Source organism: Protopterus annectens, chromosome 12.part0, assembly GCF_019279795.1.
Source record: "Protopterus annectens isolate FY-2018-M chromosome 12.part0, PAN1.0, whole genome shotgun sequence".
NCBI classification, from domain to species: domain Eukaryota; kingdom Metazoa; phylum Chordata; order Ceratodontiformes; family Protopteridae; genus Protopterus; species Protopterus annectens.
In genome coordinates, this window is record NC_056746.1 from 934,931,143 (window position 1) to 934,953,138 (window position 21,996).

General features: G+C 38.6%; 1 protein-coding gene across 1 annotated transcript in view; it reads right to left on the minus strand.

The window, feature by feature from the left end:
- The window catches only part of LOC122816888 (V-type proton ATPase catalytic subunit A), a 449,147-nt gene that overhangs the window by 383,686 nt on the left and 43,465 nt on the right, over positions 1-21,996 (minus strand). The window contains exon 3 of the mRNA XM_044089962.1: positions 2,300-2,428. Coding sequence (XP_043945897.1) covers positions 2,300-2,428 — 129 coding nt within the window. The remainder of the gene's footprint in view (positions 1-2,299; positions 2,429-21,996) is intronic.

The following is a 21,996-nucleotide window of genomic DNA, read 5'->3' on the forward strand; positions in this document are numbered from 1 at the left end:
ACACTCATGACTACATGTATGTGTGGAAGCATGTATATGTGCACACACACACACACATTCACACACTCATGACTACATGTATGTGTGGGGAGCATGCATATGTGCACACACACACACACACACACACACACACACACACACACACACACACACACACACACACACACACACACACACACACACACACACACACACACACACACACACACACACTTTTTCACATCTATGGGCAGTTTAGGGGATCACCAGTTTGCCTACTATATGTCTTTGGGAGGTAGAGGTAAACAAGTACTTGGAGAAAGCCCACCAGGACACAAAGAGGGCATGTAGACTCTATACAGAAATCAGCCCAACCAAGACCCAAAATAGATAACCTAGGGCTGTGAGGCAGCAATGATAACTGTTGCACTAATGTGCAATAAATATAAGTCTGATAACCACAAAGAGGATTGGGTCATATTATTAAGGATTTGAGAACTGTTATAGAGAATAAATGTAACTTTTTCTGACTGTTACTCCATCCAGGATTCATTTCTGTGTCTTGTACCCACTCCAGGATAGACAGTGGCTCTCCAAGATCTTGACATGGATTAAGCAGGTAATCTGAGATTGAAAAGGATACAATGTACCAATAATAAATGAAAAGCTGAAGGCATCTTTGTTACTTTGATATATTATTCATGTTACTAACCTTGTCATTCCTATTACTGAATACAACAGCTTGTGTGCAATTACATTTCTCTTCAAAAGGAACAGCTGGGGCATACTTTAAGGCATTTTATTATGCATGGAAATTCCTTAAAGAACATTTACCTTAACTTAATTTCATGTCATTTAGTAAATGATACTGTCTGCCTGTCTGCATTATAAGGCCACTTATGTTACTTTTATGCTAACATGCTTCTCACTAGACCTTACCTTCTCATCTCTCACTACCAAATCTGGTAACTAGTTTATAAAAGTTAACATCATTGGAACTTGTAAATGAGATTGATTTTGTACCACTATTTGCTCAGACTATAAAATACATTTCCTGGATATATTTACGAATGGCTTGATATACTGCAAAATAACACTAAATAATTAGGTTAGCGCACAGTTTCATACACTTAAGTGGAACCCAAGTGCCTTGATGACCACAAACCTTCAGCCTGGTCCCTTCAGATATGACTATAGTACTGAAGGTAAAGGCAATGGATGCAGCTGTAATTAGATATTCCTGCTCTACACTTATCTGAGATCTTATTCTGATGTCTAGGCCTCCGTCTATATACTTATCAACCATGAAAACAATGACTTCAGTGTCCCTTGGGTATGTTGATGCAATGAGACAAGGGAAACTCTCCAAAAGGTAGTGAGTGGGTCACAAACAATTTTCCTCTCCTGGCCAGACTTCTTACTGCTGAATCACTTCTGGAACCCAGCCAGTAGTGGTACAAGTGACTTACACAACCCAGTTGATTAGGATGCAGGAGACAATAAACAGTTGCAGTCAGAGCTGAAGACTATTGCATGCAAAAAATCCAGAGAAAAAGAGACTGTATATGTAGGCAAGACTGTTGCTTTACATATAGAAAGCCAAAAGAGAAGCTCACAGTCCATGTCATGGTAGAAGATTGTAAGTAAGACAATGAGACAAACACTACTTCCTCATCTAAGAAACTAACACGTCTATAAGCGATTAAGGGAAGCACTAACTTCACATACTCAGAACTGTTTCAAGTAGATGAAATCGTGGAAAAGTATTTTTCTCAAATATCATCCAAAGGGGAACAGCATCCCAATTTCAAACCAAGTGCTGTGATGTAGCAGTACTAACCATCGTATAACTGGACGTAGATAATCACAGGTATGTATCACCTAGGCTCCTTCCTAATGATACCATGCAGGACTTATCAGGGAACAAGGCTATATAGTCCCTGTCATTCTGCAGAAATCACAGAATATCGCCCATTTATTTCTACAGGCTACAATTTCAGGACCTACCAGGGGAGAGCTGTGCCTCCACTGAAATGCTAAAAACAATGTAATGCAGGGGAGGTTAGGGGATTACTCCTGCAGAGGGTTGAACACCAAAAACATTATATCTACAATTACTCACTACCAGGAAATGTTGCAGTACACACCACATAAGGGACATTAAAAGGAAACACTCAGTCTGAATGTTGCAGTCTGTATAATACGGAGAAAATAGTGGAAAAACTGATATCCTTTGTTACAGATTGCTCGGTACTGTTTTTATGGGAAATAAGTCATATTAGAAGCTGTACTGTAACTGTTAGATGTTAGTAAAGGATACAGGTCTCTTCATAGACTTGAATGGTTGCCAGGTCATTCTCCAGCCGAATAATCTCCCCAACCAGTTCAGAATGTCCGACACGTACCAATTCATACATAGCTGCTCCAGCCATTTCTGCTGCAATCACCACTGTTAAGTAATAACAAAGATCTCATTAGGAAGTGCACCTGCAGTCAGCAATGGGAACATAATGCATTTGTAGGCTTCTAGGAAACAATAGGAACATGCTACACCACCAGACACTAGCAGGAATTAATGCATCCCTGGTAAGTAATAGGAGTGCAATGCATCTTCAGGCAACACCAGGAATAAATTGCAGCACCATGTAGTGACAGGAACGAATGCATCGCCAGCCAGCAAGTAAGTATAAAATTCATCCACAAACAAGCATACGAGTGCATTGCAGAAAAACAAACAATTCTAATGTCCACATCTACATGCAGCAAGTGAAACATACTGCATCAACAGGCAATGACAGGAATATCAACAACAAGAACATAATCTAGCAGAAAATTTGACTTTGTGACTTTGTACAATAAGACAATAACAGGAGCATACTGTGAGAGCTGGTGTCAGCAGGACCATAATGCATCTCCAAATGACAGAACGACTGTGGGAACAGAATTCACTGTTATATAACAAAAAATATATAATACATCTCCAGGCAACAATAATGTAATGTATAGTCAAAGAAAAGAAGGAGCATAATATATCTTCAGATAAAAAACAGAAGCAAAATGCATTTCAAGTCAACAACAGGAACACAATGCAGTGCCATGCCACAACAAGAATATAATGTGTTAGTAGTCAACAAAAGGAGCAGGACATATCCCCGTGCAGAAACGGGAACATAACAGATCTATTGGCAAAACTGTCAGCAAAATGTATCTCAATAAAAACATGGAACAAAAGTCCTTGTCAGAACAACAAAATTTATTTATTATTTTTATTTATTTTAATTTGTTGACCGGGAGTGTCCGACTGGACGTGGGTCCATTTTCAGCGGAGGCCCAGGGAGAAAAGCTCCACAGTAAAATAAACAGACAGTAGTTACATTGGATTACATAGTGATTAACAATTTAACATAGAAATTACTTACAACATATTTACAGATGAAGAGCATAGTACATCAGTAGACAACTGGAATCTTTATCTGTGAAGTACATAACAGGCATTAACAAATGTAACAATGAGAAGTTCCTGCTGTATAATAAGTACTAGGCTTATGAGCATCTGAGCTTGCTATCATCAAGGTAGTTAGTGGAGGTGAAAGAAAGGTAGTAGCTGGATGGGGTGGATGATATTAGAGTGGGAGTTGCAAGGGCATAGCCAGCATGTTTTTAGGTGTGCTTTTAATAAAGTTTTGAAGTTGGTGCATGATGGTATGGAGGTAATTGTGGGTGGGAGTGAGTTCCATAATTTGGCTATGGCGCAAGAGAATAGTGCTTCACCAGCAGAGTTATTGGCTTTAGTGATCTGCAAGTGATTTTTGTTGCTGGATCTTAGTGGTCTGGTGGTGCGATAGGGTTGGAGTAGATTCTGGAGGGATGGGACATTTAGTGGATGGTTTACTAGTTTGTGGGCGAGTGAGAGTTGATACCACTGAAGGAGGTGAGGGAGTTCAAGCCAGCCCAGTTCAGCAAGTGAGAGACAGTGGTGACTACTGTAGGATGCCCCTGTGGCGAATTTGGCGATTTTGTTGTAGCAGGTCTCTAGCTTGTTTAGATCACATTGCCTTAGGTTGGTATATACTGGAGAGGCATAAAGTAGGGTGGAGATAAGGTGGGAATTTGCTATTGAAATCTCTGCTGCTTTGGTGAGAAATTGTTTATTTCTGTATAATGCTCCTAGTTTTTTGTGGACTTTTTTTATGGTCATGGATATGTGAATGTCAATTTTAGTTTATTGTCTATTTCCACTCCTAGCAATTTGGTGTGTTCAGTTGGGTATATAGTGGTGTTGTCTTTTGCTGTGATGTTAAAGTGAGAGTTGTTTTGAGTATGTTTGGTGGGTTGGAAGATGAGTAGTTTAGTTTTGTTTGGGTTGAGTATTAATTGGGCATCGGATAACCATGTTTCAACAGAGGAAAAGGCTTCCTGTGTGACTTTTGCAGTTTGGGTAGGGACTGGGCTGAGCAGATGATGGTTGAGTCATCTGCGTATTGGATGAGTGTGCCATGTTTGGTGGCAGAGGCTAGATTATTGGTGTAAACAGAGAAAAGTAGGGGTCCAAGGATGGATCCTTGGGAACCCCTATGGAGACAGGTAGTTGGGGAGATATATCATTCTGCCATACAACGGATTGTTGGCGGTCAGACAGGTAACTCTGAAACCAGTTGGTGACTGATTGTGAGAAGGATAGGTTATTGAGGACAGAGATAAGTTGTTTGTGTGGGACCATGTCAAATGCTTTAGATAGGTCTAGGAAAGTAGCAGAGGAGAGATAGCCATTGTTTTTATGTTGAAGGATAGTGTTAGTAAAGGAGAGTAAGGCAGTGGTGGTGCTATGGTTTGGTCGGAAACCATGCTGAGTACTGGAAAGGAGGTTGTTAGTAAGGAGGTAGTGTGAGACCTGAGAGTGTATGCATCTCTCTAGTATTTTGGAGAGTGGAGAGAGAATAGCTATGGGGCGGTAACTGGTTAGTTCTGCAGAGGGTCCGCCTTTGTGGAGGGGAATTATATGTGAGACTTTCCACAATGTGGGAATGTAACTTTCTGACAGAGATCGGTTAATCAAGATGGACACTGGGTAGGCCAGAGCATCAGCTGCAATTTGTAGGTATTCACTTGGGAGGTTGTCTGCTTCTAATTTGGTGGGTTTAAGTTTAGTTAAGAGTTTTTTTATGTTGGAGGTTGGTACAGGAGAAAAAGAGAAGGCAGTGGAGAGATTACTAGTTGAAGGTGTGGGTTGGAGGGGAGGGGGTTGTGTTGTTTAGCTAGTGATAGTATGGTTTGGGTGAAGTGTGTGTTGAATTAGGTAGCAATATTTTCTGAGGAGTGAGGGATGTTAGGAGGAGGGGTACTGACTTTACCTGGGTGGAGGATGGAGTTTATGGAGGACCAGAATTGTTTGGGGCTGTGTTGTGAGGAGTCTAGGGCAGACTGGTAGTATTGGAATTTGTCCCGTTTTATTAGCTTTTTGACTCTATTGCATAGTTCTAGGAATTTCTGTCTAGCTGCAGGGGTTTTGGTTTTGCACCAGTGCTCCCAGGCTTTATCCCTGTTTTTCATTTCTGACTTAGTGGTTTTCTGTAGCCATGGGGAGGGTTGTGCTTTGGTTCTGGAAAATCTTATGGGGGCATGGTAATTAAGGATGTTCAGGAAGGTAGTATTAAAAAATTCAACTGCGTCATCTAGACTGAGATACTTTAGAGCATGCCAGTTACATTCTTTGAGGGATGAGATGAATGTGAGTGGGTTAAAGTTTATTTTTTTACATATTTGATGATAGATGACAGGTTTAGGAACATAATGCACTACCATGCTACTTATTTTTATTAATTTTTCTCTGTCTATATGTGCAACTGTTTCCCGCATTGAGAACGAAGCATTCTAATTTCGTTTAGCTGCTGTGTGGTTCTGAATGACAATAAAGTTTTCTTTGACTTTTGACTTGACTTTTGCCAGGTGACACATAATGCATTGCAATGGAATAAGGAAGCATAATATATTTCCACCAAGCAACCACATCATATTGCACTGTCAAACAACAGGAGTGCAATGCATCTCCTGGAAATGGCAGAAACATAATATATCTCCAGCATGGCCATAATGCATTTCCATGGACAATCAGGAAATAATATACTGCCAGACCTGAAAGAGAACATCATGCATCTGCTAGTAGTGACAGAAACATGCAATGTCTACTGACAACAGTAGGACTGTAATGCATCTCCAGGAAACTACTGGGTAATAATGCACCATCAGACAACAATGTGAACGACAGAAACAGACAACACCTCCAGATAATAACAGGTCCATAATGTATGAAACATAATTAGCTCTGTCCAGGAACAAAATGTATATTCTGGCAATGCCAGCAAGATAATATATGTTCAGACAGTGAGAACAACAGGACCGTAATGCACTGCTGTGCAACAGCAAATGCATTATGAACCTCTAGTCAGTGACAGGAACATGATGACAGCAAGAGAAGTAGACAACAACACAAATATAATGTTACTTGGTAAGAACAGGATCAAAATGCATTGACAGAGAAGTAACACACTTGTGTGGTACCTGCAAAACACAATGCCTGTTTAAATTCTGAGGACCAAATGGTGACCCATCAACAGTGTAACTACAAGTGCAGATTTGCTGGTTAAGTCCAAAGGTGATGTACCACAAAGGTTTCACCCCACTCCAAGGTAGAGTGATCTTGGAATTAGTATGTGTACATAACTGGGTTATTTGGGATGTAGCTTCCCATTTTGGGATGCAGTAATGCAGCTCCTCGGCAAAAAACACTTTACTAATATAACAGCAACTTTTGAAATTCACTGATTTTTGTTTGGGTTTGAGTTTTTTTTGGGGGGGGGGATCTTCAGGGCCTACAATTTCAGATCTCATACATGTGATAAGGACTATAATACATTTCCAGACAAGAAAAGTGGCATAATGCCTATTAGACAATAGCAGGAAAAAAGTATCTCCTGTCAATAAAAAGAGTGCAATATATCTGCAGGCAACAAATAGAGAATGATGTATATTCGGGTAGAAACAGGAACACAATGCACTTATTTATATATTTGTTAATTTCATTTGTTTCATTTGTTAACCAGGTAGGTGGGCAGGTCCAAAAGACCATTTTCATCCAAAATACTGATCATAAAGGCAACACAGTTATGCAAATGATAACAAATAAACAATTATATTAAAATGAAGCATAGATACAGGAGCAAAAACCATAAAAGATTGACAGTGTCCACACAGTAAACTCACAGATATTGCAGGTAGTAAGTACGTGGACAGTGTCATAAAAGTCAGGGCAGTGACTGTAATAGTAAGCAATGTCAGTAAATTAAAGTTAAGTACATAATAATCAGTATATGTAACACCATGGGAATCATAGAACAGCAAGCATACACAAACCAGCAGGGTATATTAGCAGGAGTGTCTCAGTTGCAAAATAGTGTTATCTAGTGTCTCTGAAGCCTTTGCATTTGTTTTCATTTAATAAATGGATACGCAGAGTTTTCTTGAAATGTAAAATATCAGCTATCCGTCCAACATTTTAGGGAGGAGGGTCCAGGAAAACCTCTAGTATGCAGCTAAAGTGAATGAGGGCCTGCAGAACTGTAAGGATTCTGGGTTAAGAAGTAACTAGACTCTCTGATGGACAGTTTGTTTAAAAAAGAGGGGTCAGGATCTGGACAGGCAACAGCAGGAACATAATGCATTGACTGACAGTACCAGCAGTGTAATACATCTCTAAACAAAAAAGCAGCATAAAACGCATTGAAACAACAGCAGGAACATAATGCATTGACGGACAGTACCAGCAGTGTAATACATCTCTAAACAAAAAAGCAGCATAACATGCATTGAAACAACAGCAGGAACATAATGCATTGACTGACAGTACCAGCAGTGTAATACATCTCTAAACAAAAAAACAGCATAACACGCATTGAAACAACAAAAGGAACATAATGCATTGACTGACAGTACCAGCAGTGTAATACATCTCTAAACAAAAAAGCAGCATAACACACATTGAAACAACAAAAGGAACATAATGCATTGACTGACAGTACCAGCAGTGTAATACATCTCTAAACAAAAAAGCAGCATAACACGCATTGAAACAACAGCAGGAACATAATGCATTGACTGACAGTACCAGCAGTGTAATACATCTCTAAACAAAAAAGCAGCATAACACGCATTGAAACAACAAAAGTAACATAATGCATTGACTGACAGTACCAGCAGTGTAATACATCTCTAAACAAAAAAGCAGCATAACACGCATTGAAACAACAGCAGGAACATAATGCATTGACTGACAGTACCAGCAGTGTAATACATCTCTAAACAAAAACAGCATAACACGCATTGAAACAACAAAAGGAACATAATGCATTGACTGACAGTACCAGCAGTGTAATACATCTCTAAACAAAAAAGCAGCATAACACGCATTGAAACAACAGCAGGAACATAATGCACTGACTGACAGTACCAGCAGTGTAATACATCTCTAAACAAAAATGCAGCATAACACGCATTGAAACAACAAAAGGAACATAATGCATTGACTGACAGTACCAGCAGTGTAATACATCTCTCAACAACAAAGCAGCATAACACGCATTGAAACAACAAAAGGAACATAATGCATTATCTGATAAGTAAGGACCAGTGGTACAGCTATTTTTCAGTTTCAGTGCTAAGACTATCCTTATAAATAAAGTCAAATTGCTCTAAATATTTTACTAAACAAATATAAAATACAGGTATGTAAACTGTACTACACTCTCTGTTCCTTTTCTTCTTCTTGGCTTTGATTTTAAAAAGTGCTACATATGCATTGCTAATAAATTCAGAGGCTTAAAATTATCAATATGCAGGTGAGAGAAAATATTCAAATGTCATTACTAGCAGCAGATTTGCAGGTGATGTGCATTCTGCTCCCTGAGGCATTACCAAGACCAAGGACTCAGTATTTTTTCATCCTGACTCCACCTGCCACAATATACAACAGCCTGAAGCAGAAGAAATTATATCAAGTAAAGGACCACAGCAAGCTTCTACACGCCTCTAAACTAAGTTAATGCCAAGGACACAGTATTTTTCATCTTGACTCCACCTGCCACAATATACAACAGCCTAAAGCACAAGCCCTTACATCAAGTAAAAGATGATGGCAAGCTTCTACAGGCCTCTAAACTAAGTTAATGCATGTTAAAGTTTATTCATCTGCAGTAAAGCTTAATATTCTAGTCCAACTCTTAGCTGATTTGCACATCAACTGCCCCACACCCAACTAACAGGAAGTTAAAAATAATCATCTCTTTACTCCCCCCACGTCTAACCACCTCCCCCATCCTGTTCCTCTCCTACCCACACTATCTCCCAAAACTGAAACTAAACTAAATGTCAGAATCATATTATTTCACTACATCCCCAACCCCCTTCTTGCAGTCTTAAACTACCTGAAAGCCCTCCATTCAGTTTCAACTATAAGACTCCATACACTCATTTATATTAACAAACTTTGTAATTTCCCACCAATTGTAAGTTTAAACTGTCTCAGAAACTCATTAATATACTTATTGATTGTTTTCTTAGATTTTCCGATAGTCAAGGTCCTGGCTTATCCCGCTCAAGCTCACTCCACTCTCCTACCCTACCCCCCCATTCTCACTCACCCTTACTTTCCATAGATGTATACCTACCATTACTCCACCCCCTAAAGCTTGTTATCCAATTACAAATGCTCCCACCTTCTTACATCCTAATAACACCAAAACCCCACCTATTACTACACTAGCTCCACTTCAAAGCTTCACAGGCTGCTCCCTACTGGCCATTCTACTACCCCTGCCTTCTAAAACTCAAATTACACCATGTCACTAAAAATGTTCTCCCTTCCCTCTAACCTGCTTCTAACATTATATATCAGTCTCCTAATCCATATCACCTCCCAAAACTATTCCCCAACCCCAGCAATATTTATATACTCTACTCTTGCTCTACATCATGACAACCCCACAGAAAGCTTCCACAAAAATATATAAATGTTCACCTGAAGCTAGACAGCAAGGGAAGGAACAGGAAACTGTGCAAACTCTGATGCAGTCAATGTTGAGGAGTGATAAGCCAGTGAGTTCCCATATGATAGAGCAATGGATGGCACAGGATGAAACTGAAGAGAATGTGCCACAGGAAGATGCTATAGAATCTTCTATAGAATGCCCACAGAAATTGGAAAACAAGGGATGTGCCCTCAGTTTGGAAGAAAATGAGCCAAGAGAAGAGTTGCTTGATTTAATAGACAAAGATAGATACATCAAGATCAATGAAAGAAATAGACTGCAGAAGGTCAATAAAACCCAAAAAGTCAGAAATCTGATAAAACAAATGAATGCAGTGATTAGGACTGTTCATGCAGATCCATGTGATATAACAGAAGTAAACAGGATACATTACTGTGCAGCTAAATTAATAACTGATAAAGTTCTATCACAAGAACACAGGGTAGTGAGGGAAAGGAAGGGGAGAAATTGAATACTATCATGGAAATATCGAATATAGAAAACTATAAAGCAGCTAAGACAAGAAGTGTTACTGTTAGAAGACTATAGAAGAGGGAATAGATCATTAAAAATACTAAGAAATATAGATGTGATAAAAGCAATGTGCAGTAGTAGAACAGACCAGGATCTATTATGCACTATTGCAAATAACAAACTAAAAATTTCAGCACAAGCAGAAAAACTTACCAGATACAAAGATAAATATAAAGAAAAAGTACAAAATAAGCAATTTATTGATGACCCAAAAAAGTTTTATAGAGAACTGGGAAATAAGGTAAAAGGAATTGAAAAACTGCCAAGAAAGGAAGAAATGCAAATATTTTGGAGAAGCATCTATGAAGATCCTATGGAACATAACAAATATGCTAAATGGATAGAAGAAGTTAAAGAAAGAATAAGAGGTTTAAAGGTACAGGATATGAAATGGGATGAAGTTACAGCTAGAGAGATTGAAACAAAGTTACGAAAAGCCTCTAATTAGAAACCTCGGGCCCAGACACAGTACCTAACTTTTGACTGAAAGTATTAACATCTTTGCACGAAGATTTACCCATGAGTAAGAACTATTTATATGCGCATCCTAAACAGATACCAACCTGGTTAACAACAGGAAAAACAATGCTCCTACTTAAGAATGAACCTGCAAGCTACCCTAAAAATTATAGACCAATAACTTGCCTTCTGATGATGTATAAACTATACACAGGAATTGATGCCGACAGAGTTTATAGTCATTAAGAAGAAAACACAATTATGGCAGTAGAACAAAAGAGCAATAAAAGTAAGTCATATGGAACAAAGGATCATTTGTTGTTAAATAAAGTCATGGAGAATTGTAAAAAGGGGACGAATCTAAGTATGGTATGGATTGACTACAAAAAAGCACTTGATAGTCTCCCACATTCATGGATAAAAGAGTGCTTAAAAATGTATAAGATACACCCCACTCTGATTGACAACATTGCAGTGACCATGAAACAGTCGCAGACCACTTTGCAATTAAGCCATGATAAAGGACAGATTATTATCCCAGTGGTAAAAATGTAAAGGAGGGTATTCCTGGTTGACTCTTTGTCACCGCTGCTATTCTGCCTTGCACTTAACCCATTAAGCTGTCTACTTAACAGCTTAGGCCATGGCTATAATTTGGCTCCTAGAAAACAACAAAGTGTAAAGACTTTGCATCTACTCTTTTGTCAATGATTTAAAACGGTATAGTTCATCAGATAATGAACTGAAAGCACAACTGCAAGTTGTCAAAACCTTTTCAGATGATATAAGAATGTCATTTAGTCTTGATAAATGTGCAAAAGCAACCTTTAAAGCAGGAAAAATGCAACACCAGGAAAACATCAGTTTGGGACAAGAATGTGATATAAAAGAACTTGAGCAAGGAGGAGTGTATAAATATTTGTGAACTGATGAAAGATCAACCATAAAACACGAACAAGTACGAATAAAACTTAGTAAGGAATACTTCAGAAGACTTAAATTAATCTTGAAAACAGCACTGACATGTAGAAACAAAATCCAAGCTATAAATCAATTTGCTCTTCCTATCCTAACTTACAATTTTGGAGTGATTGACTGGCCCGAAAACGTGTTGGATAGATTAGATAGGAAAACAAGAAGGATGCTTCATGCTCACCAAATGATGTATAAAAATCAGTGCATACCAAGATTATATATTCCCCATTTCGAAGGAGGGATGGGCCTCCTTGAAATTGATTACATGTATAGATCTGCAATCGTGGGACTCCATACATATCTGCTGACCTCACAAGACCCAAACATAGTAAAAGTTTCGAAACATGAAGAGAATAAATCTAAGATAACTTATCTGCTTAATTTAGCAGAGGCATATCGGCATCAGGCAGGAATGGAAATCAGACCAGAAGTAGATAAAAATCAGGCAGCAACTGAATGTGCCAAAAACAAAAGAAAGAATATAAGGTGAAGGACCAGATGAGAAGGGAAGAAATGTGGAAAATGCATAAATATAGTCGCACGTATAGAAAACGTCTGGAAGAACCTTGTGTTGATCAGGAACAAATGCAGGAATGGTTGAGGAGAGGCAAATTCAAATCAAGAGATGAAAGGTTAATATTGGTGGCCCAAGATAATGGGCTACATACAAAGTCCATTGAACATGTGGGAGAAACAGACAAATGTAGGTTTTGTAAAACTGAACTGGAAACAGTCGCACACCTTGTTTCTGGTTGAGATAGATTAATGGCAGAAGGACTGTATACTGATAGGCATAATAATGTGGCAAGACTGTTCCACTGGGGATTGTGCAAACATTATGGTATTGAAGTGGCCGAAAAACACTGGGAACATGAGCCACAAAGCATCATAGAAAATGAAGAAGTTTATATCACATGGGATCACCCATTACCAACAGTTCAAAAGATAGATGCTAGAAAAACGGATATAGTGGAACATGAAAAGAAGACAAAAGTAGCATTGATCATTGAAATCTCCACACCCAGTGACTAGAGTATCTTGTGTACAGAGAGACACAAAGTCATAAAATATCAGGATTTGCAGGCAGAAACAAGAGCAATGTGGAAGAAAGATACCCAGACAGTTCCAATAGTAGTAGGAGCAACGGGTGTTATGAAAAATAATCTACAATTGTATTTAGATATGTTACCAATATATGTAACTCCATACGAATTGCAGGAGGAGTCATTACTGGGCACATTGCAGGTGCTGCGAAGATCACTACTACCTGACATCAAAGATTGAAACAATACTAACTTCATGAACTTTAATCATACTTTGATTTACAAATGGGGGTCCATTCCTGTCATGGTATTAGAAACCCAGAAGATTTGGAGAAATTAAAAAATAAAAAAGCTTTAGTAACATATCAGCCAGCCTAACTTCTACAGAATAGTCAGCAATAACAAACCTACCCAATACCTCAAACATTACCTCTCCAAGCAACACATTCTATCCTTATGTGGGGACATCCACCCCAACCCAGGGACTACAATTACAGCTTCCTCTGCTAAAAGCTTAAACCCTAAAAGTATTCTTCTAGCAACCCTGAACACGCATAATATTTGTAACAAAGCCACAGAATTTCATGCTTAAGTCAATATACCCCTGATATTCTAGTAATCACAGAAACCTGGCTAAAACCCCATATCCATGATACTGAAATAACACCGCCAGGCTATAATATACTTAGAAAAGACAGAACCAATGAAAATGGTGGCGGGGTAGCCTTAATCTATCCTAACACCATCACAATCTCACCTTTCCCTAAAGAAACACCAACTTACAACAATGTCAAATTTCTAACCGGAACCCCACAAATTAACAAAACAAAACAAACATGCATTGTTGGACCATATATACCTCCCCAGGCAAAACATCCAAACTATGGAGGATATCTTCTCCTGGATATCAGAAAACATCGGTAATGAAGCTATACTTATTGGTGATATCAATATCAACTGGCAAGATCTGATGATTGACTCCCCTAGTAATAGTATAAACCTCTAGGCGTATACTTGGCTTGTTACCAATGCCACCCATATGCATAACAGCAATACCCTAGGTGCAACTCTTGACTGGATGCTAGTTTCTAATCCTGAAAAATCCTCTAATCCCTATACTCTACCCAATACTCTTAGTGACCACCTACCAAAATTCATATAAAGATCCACACCACAAATTACAAGAACCCACACATACAAAATTACCAGCAATATCAGGAACGTTGACCAACAAAGGTTTAACAAAATCCTAAAACACACTAACCGGAATCCACTTAAAAGACTAACACTAGAAGATGCCCTTGAATTCTTCAACAATGTATTTCTAAATACTCTTGACAACCTAGCCCTCCTCTGCACCAAAAGAATAAAAACCATGTTCTCTGGCTAACAAAATATACCAAACAACATTTACAAGATAGAGATAAAGCCTGGAAGGAATGGCACAATAACAAAGCTGATGCTAACCTAATCAAATATAAGCAGTTACAAAACAAAGCAGACAAGTTAGTGAACTTAGACAAAAAAATGTTTTTCTTACCAACTGGCAAACCACAATGACAACCCAAAACAATTTTGGAAATATATCTCAAACCTTCTTACCCCAGGCTCTAAACAAACTCCATCACCACACCCTGACAAAACTCCCTCAGAAATAGACAACCTGTTTAACTCTCATTTTATAGATAGCATTAGCAAACTGTTAGCAAATTGCACTGCTGCAACTACCTCAAGCCCCATCTCTTAACCCCCTCCACCCTTACCTCATGATTCCTGCACAAACAAAAAACCCTTCACCTCCTCAACAAACTAGTACTACATCTTCTTTCCCTGTTTCTCTTAAACCTGTCCCTACTTCTCTCATTCAAAAATTACTTCAAAAGCTAAACTCATGCTCCTTCTCCTCTGACAACCTCCCACCTGACTGTTTAAAATTTGCTGCAGAAGCCATAGCATCTCCTGTCAGCATCTTCATAAATCACTCCACAGCAGAGTCTAATGTCCCTAATCTCTGGAAAAAATCTATCACCACCCCTATACATAAAGGGGGCAACTCCAATGACCTATCCAGTTATTGACCAATCTCCATCCTCTCTCCTCTTTTCAAACTCCTGGAAAAATGCATACATAGCAATCGCTTCACCATCTCATCCAAAACAAACTAATTACCCCTACCCAACATGGTTTTCACCCATCACACAGCACTACAACTCTCTTAATCTCCTTCATGGACACTGCGTCCAAATTCATTTAATCCGGTAATATTACCTCTGCCTTACTACTAGACTTATCAAAGGCATTTGAGACAGTGCCCCACAACAAATGTCTTCATCAGCTGTCAATTTCAGGCTGCACCCTACCATCCCTCCAATGGTTTGCAAGCTACCTATCCAACTGCCAACAATGCGTTAAATGGCAAAATAAACTACCCCAATATCAAATCAACATAACTGGGATACCACAAGGGTCCATATTTGGACCCTTACTCTTCAGTGTTTTCACCAACAGCCTCACACCTTATCACCCCTTAGCACCATTATCCAATACGCAGATGACACTACCATAATTTCTTCCCCTAATTACATACATCTCCGACAATTCAGCCAAACCACCTTCACCTCAATAAAGACATGGCTGAGAGAAGCCCAGTTACTCCTAAATCCTAAAAAACAAAACTCTTGCTTTTCATGGCAAAACCAATCTCATCTAACTTTAAAATATTCTCTCGGGATAACAAAAATTGAAATAGTTCCCACAGCTAAGCTACTAGACGTTACCATAGACAGCAAACTAACTTTTGAACACCGCATTTGCAATAGCATTAAAAAGACACACATCAAACTAGGAACACTCTATAGACAAAAAACTTTCTTGGATAACTCCACCAGAAAAACCCTCACCAACACTTATTTGTTTCCCCTCTCTCTTATATGCATCCCCTCTTATACCCCAATATATAATCTTCTGTCAAAAACAAGCTCCAATCCTGCTACCATAAAACCGCCAAATTTGCCACAGGCTATTCCTACCATTCCCATCACTGCCTAACTCTGAAAGAGCTAAACTGGCTCAAACTCACACACCACCTAAACCTAGTTCAGCTGTCTTCTGTACATAAAATGATATATACACCTGATAGTTGTCCAGCCATCAAATCTGTCCTAAAACCCTACAGCCCTACCAGAGCCTTCCGCTCTGAAAACAAACAACTCCTAACTGTCTACATTCCAAACAACAAAGCTGGAAAGTGCCATTACTCTCATGCTACTGCCAAGCTCTGGAACTCTCTGCCAACAGACATTAGTACCACTGAGTGCTTTAACAACTTCAAAAACACCCTAATAAAGCATTTTCTTTGTAATCAGACCTGCCCCTGCTCCTTCCCTAACAGGTAAACTCCATCCACTTTCTAGGGCATTTCCTTTCTACATCTGGAGATCCCTAGACTATGAATTTCATCCACTAACCATTACCATATTGAAATAAGAAACTTTATGTATTTCTATACCATTAACTGTTCCCATCCTACACCACAATTCTTCTAAACATATGCTTGTCTCTAACATTTTAATCCTGCCTGACCCTCACTTGTTACTTTTATTTACTATTGTCTGTCTAGTACATGTTTTATTAATGTATCTACTTCTCTGTACTTAATTAGTATTCATTGCTTATTTAATGTGGCTTTAATACTTGCTATTGTCTTGTTTATGTGTAATGTCTTAACTTAAATGTATCATTTGGAGCTAAGCCTCCACTGAAAATGGGTTCCTGACCCAGTCAGACTTTCCTGGTAAACAAATGTTAAATAAATAAAATAATAAATAAGTATTGGGAGGGTGGCCTAATGGGTAAAGTGTTTGCCTTACAAACACAAAATGCAGGGTTTGAGTCTCACAAGGGATAATTGACTAAGCTTAAAATGGCTCACAAGGGCAGTTAGCTTAGTACTAATCTATGAACCTATAAAATTTAAGAAATCATTTGGATTCCTATATTTTCTTTCTCAGATAAAGTTAAATAAATACACTCAGCACTACATATTTTAATATCTATAACTTCATATGAAGAAATCCCTCTCAAAATATTATTTTTCCTCTGCAAAGTAGATACTGATGTTAAGAAATTGTTTTTACTTCCAATGGAATTAGACTAAAACCCAAATTCTAATAATACAGTCCAAGTTGAAGTCTGATAACCAAAGTTTACCTGATGTCTAGCTGTAATCAGACGTTAATAGGGCAAAAACTCTCATCCTTTGAAATAAAAAAAAACTTCATCTGTGTATTTTCCTTTTAATTGTTTATCTTTACTTTTGATATGGCTAAAATCCCATTTTGGTAGCCTTTTATTGTTACCACCAAAAAGATTAGGGACAGAGTTGAGGAATCTAAAACTTGCATCACTATAAGTTTTTTCCTAGATTTGTTTCATAAGTACCAAGTAATATGTTATTAGAAATAAAAAAATAACAAAGATTTTTTTTTCCTTTTTATGTTTTATACTAGTGAACTGTACCTGATTATCCCAAAATTATGCCTTCTGCAAATTTATGAAATCAAAAACAGGTTGCATTTTTATTTGAGATTTCTTAACAACAACAAAAGTATTTTGTTGCAGGCAAACTGGACACCTTCGCAGATAAAACTGGTAAACACATTCTACAGCATGATATGTAAACTATGGCACTTTTGCTTACTAAAATGTGTTGGACGAATCTGAACATTAAGTTAATGGTGAAATGGTCAGGATTTGTAACAGCTGTTATATATTGGTTTTATTTTGTTTTAAAAGATTGCTAATCACGCACACATTGTCAAATGACTAGATGTCGCACTTAAAGATTCAACTTTCTTCTACGATTTATTTGATAAGCAGATAAGTGAAATACATACATATATGTTTTTTTATTTTTATTTATTTGACATTCATTAACTGGGTTAGTCCAAATGAGCCACAGGCCCATTTTCAGTGCACACCTGAAGTAAAAAGCTCCAATTATCTCACAATCTTGCAAAAATTAGAACCATAACAAAAATGAAGAGTTGTACAGAAGATATAACATGAGGAATATTAACAACAGTTAACATCATTACAAACTGTAGATGAGATAAAAATAAAAGTAACAATAAGATTACAGAATTGGTACAAGATATGAGATGCACTTAATGCATTTGACAGAGACATGGTGCTGATACAATTATTAAGTTTTAAATTCAGGAATATATTTGGAATATTAAATCCAGAAAAAATTATACAGAATTACAAGTCAGAGAGAAGAGGAGAAAGAAAGGGGGTGATATAGATTAGATGAGTGCAGGATGAGTAAATGATAAAGTTGTCATGTGGGGGTTAGACATGGGCAGGACCAAGTCCTTATTAGATAGTTTTTAAGTTCATGCTTAAACAGGTATTTTTGGGAGATAGGTCTTATATTAAGGGGAAGTGTGTTCCAGGCATGGGCTACAGAGAACTTATAGAGGGATTTTCCAATATTCTTGTTAAGTTTGTAGATATCAAGGAGGAGTTTGTCGACTGTGCGAAGGAGACGACGGGGGTTGTAATAAGATACAAGGTTAGAGATGGAGTGGCAGGAAGAGGGGTCATTCAGGATTAAATGGGTAATGTGTAGTTGCTGAAGTAATACTTGGTTAGAGAATTCGGGCCATTGGAGTGCATTAATGGTGAGACAGTGATGGGAATTGTAAGGGAGACTAGTGGCAAATCTGGCAATTTTATTATAAGTTTAAGTTTGGAGAGTAGAGTAGTTTGAGTATTTGTAAGAACAGGGGCTGCATACATAAGACAAGGTAATAGGAGAGACTGGGCTAGAGATATTTTGGAGGAAGGTATAAGGAATTTCTGATTATGATTGAGTAGACCAAGTTTCTGGTGTGTTTTCTTTATACAATGTTGGATGTGTATGTCATATTTTAATTTATCATCAATACAGATGCCTAGTAGTTTGGTATGAGGTTCAGGTTTAATGCTGGTATTGCTGAGGGAGGTGATGGAAAAGGAGGATTTGTGATGTGCCAGTGTTTTAGGGAAGGAACAGAAGGAGTTTAGCTTTTTATGATTAAGAACGTGTTGGCTGTCAGAGAGTCATGTTTCAACTGAAGAAAAGGAGCTTTGAGTTAGCGATAAGAGATCAGGGATGCTATGTGTAGTGGTAATAAGAGTAGAATTGTCAGCATATTGAAGGAGTGTTGTGAGGTTATAGGCAGAATGTAGATTGTTAGTGAAAATATTGAACAAGAGGGGACCTAAGATGGCTCCTTGTGGAACACCAGTGTTAACAGGTAGGAAAGGGGAGAAGACAGTTTGCCAGCGAATGGATTGTCACCTATTGGTGAGGTAACTTGACAGCCAGTTTAAGGAGGAAGTGGACTGCTGGAGGTTGGAAATTTTAGCTAGAAGTTTAAAGTGAGAGACAGTGTTGAAAACTTTAGAGAGATCAAGAAATAAATAGGAGACTAACATGCTGTTGTCCCGGGCACAGCCTAACATGTTGTCCCGGGCACAGACTAACATGTTGTTGTCCAGAGCACAGACTAACATGTTGTTGTCCCGGGCACAGACTAACATGTTGTCCCGGGCAAAGACTAACATGTTGTCCCGGGCATAGACTAACACGTTGTTGTCCCAGGCACAGACTGACATGTTGTCGCAGGCAGAGATTGACATGATGTCCTGGGCACAGACTAACACATTGTTGTCCCGGGCACAGATTAACACGTTGTTGTCCTGGGCACAGACTAACATGTCGTTGTCCCGGGCACAGAATAACATGTTGTTGTCCTGGGCCTCAGCTACTGTATGGGTGAAGGAAAGTAGTGCAGTGGAAGTGCTGTGGTGGGGTCTAAAGCCATGTTGGGTAGATGTAAGCAGGTTATTATCTAGCAGGTGTTTGAGTAGCTGGGTGTGAATACACTTTTCCAGAATTTTGGAAATGGGAGACAGGATGGCGATGGGTCTATAATTAGATGGATCGGTAGAGTTTCTGGACTTATGAAGAGGAATAGTGTAGAAGGATTTCCATAAATCAGGGACACAGGCTTCAGTAATGGAATGATTTAGGAGTATGGAGATGGGGTAGGCAATGGATTCTGCAGCAATTTTGAGAAAGAAGGCAGGCAGTTTATCAGCAGAGGGGGAGCACGTTTTGATGAAGGAGGTGGGGACAGGTTTGAAAGAGAAGGTACTGAAGACTGTCATGCTTGGGGTGAAGGGGTAGTGGAAGTATTACTATTTTGTGTATTGAGAGGAATTATGTTGGGGATAAAGGAGGGGAAGAGGAGGTATTACTATTTTATATAAGTTTTTGGGTTGTTTCAATGAAATAGCTGTTAAGGAGAGTGACAGGTTCAGTAGCAGTATTTTGTGGGAAGGGATTGGGAGTTGGAGGATTGCCAGCATAAAGAAGATAATTAATGGAATTCCAGAATATATATATTTTTTTATGTGGGTTACATTGGTTGGACTAGAAGAAAGTTTTCTTGTCATTGATAACAAGGTTTTTGGACAGGTGTCTGAGCTCCTTATTTCTTTGAAGTAGAATAGGGAACTTATTTTTGACCTAGACTTTCCAGATACTGTCGCTTTTATGTAAAATGGAGCAGTTATGTTTTGTGAGCCAGGGGGCTGAGTCAGATTTTATTCTGATTTTTCCGATAGGTGCCATGGAGTTAAGCATGTCTAGGAATATTTTATTAAAAGATGTTACAGCCTCATTGGGAAGGAGGTGTTGAAGGAAGGAACATTTTACATTAGACAAAGTGGAATTAAAATTGTCAGGGTTGAATTGGTTGAGTTTACGAAATCTATATAGAGGTGGTCTTTAGGAGTATGTTTGGAGAATGTATGGATAAAGGTCGGGGAGTGGATGCTAACATAGTTAGGAAGTATGCCAGGGTTATGATAAAAGTTGGGATCTGAGGTGAGAATGCAATCCAGGTCAGACCATAGGTGGAGTTTTTTGTTAGAATGAGTAGGGGAGGATATAAGTTGGTGGAAGCCATGAAGAGTGAGACTATGACTAGGAGATGAAGTAGAAAGTTTGACCCAATCAATGTTAACATCACCAAGAAGAATGGTTTCATATGGAATATTATTAGCAAACCAGGAGAGAATGTCCTCGAGGATGGGGATATTATTTCTGGGAGGTATGTAGATGGAGGCTATGCAAATTTTTTATGTGGATTTAGATGACAATTGACGATTAGGAGTTCTGCATGCTCAAAGTTGGGTATAGAAATTGGGAGTGGAGAGAGAATGAGTTGTTCAGTATAAAGGATGGCAACACATCCACCCCTACTATTGGTTCTGTCGGAGTGGAAGATGTTATAGCCTGGGGGTAAGATTTCTGTGTTTGAGATATGGGGTTTCAGACAGGTTTCAGAAAGAATTAAGCTATGGGGGTGATGTTGGCACTCAAGGAATGAAGTTCTATGATTTTGTTTACTAGGCTTTGGATATTTAAGGAGAGGATATTTAATGATTTAGGGGAAGGAGAGAGGGCAGGGGGGAGACTGGGGAGAAGAGGAGTGAGATGTAAAATTGAGAGAGGCAGGGGCTGGTGGTCCTAGGTTGGGGTGGATGTCCCTGTCTAGGAGAAGTGTTTCCAGGAAAGTAATAATTTAAGTGAGGGGGTATAAGGAAGCAGAACTTCTATGATTTCGTAAGGGAGTATGGGTGGTAATTGGAAATATATTAATCTTGAAAAGATGTGTAGGTGAGGTATGATAGAGGGATGGAGAGATGAGCTGTAGGTTATGGAGAGTGCTGGTGATGTGAGTGATGGGGAGAGTAGGAGATGGTGTTTGATAGTAAAATGGAATGTGGTAAGAGGTTGATAGAGAAAGAAAAAGGAGGAGGGAGGCAAAGAGATAAAGATGTATCATGTTGATATGAAGAATAGTGTTGGA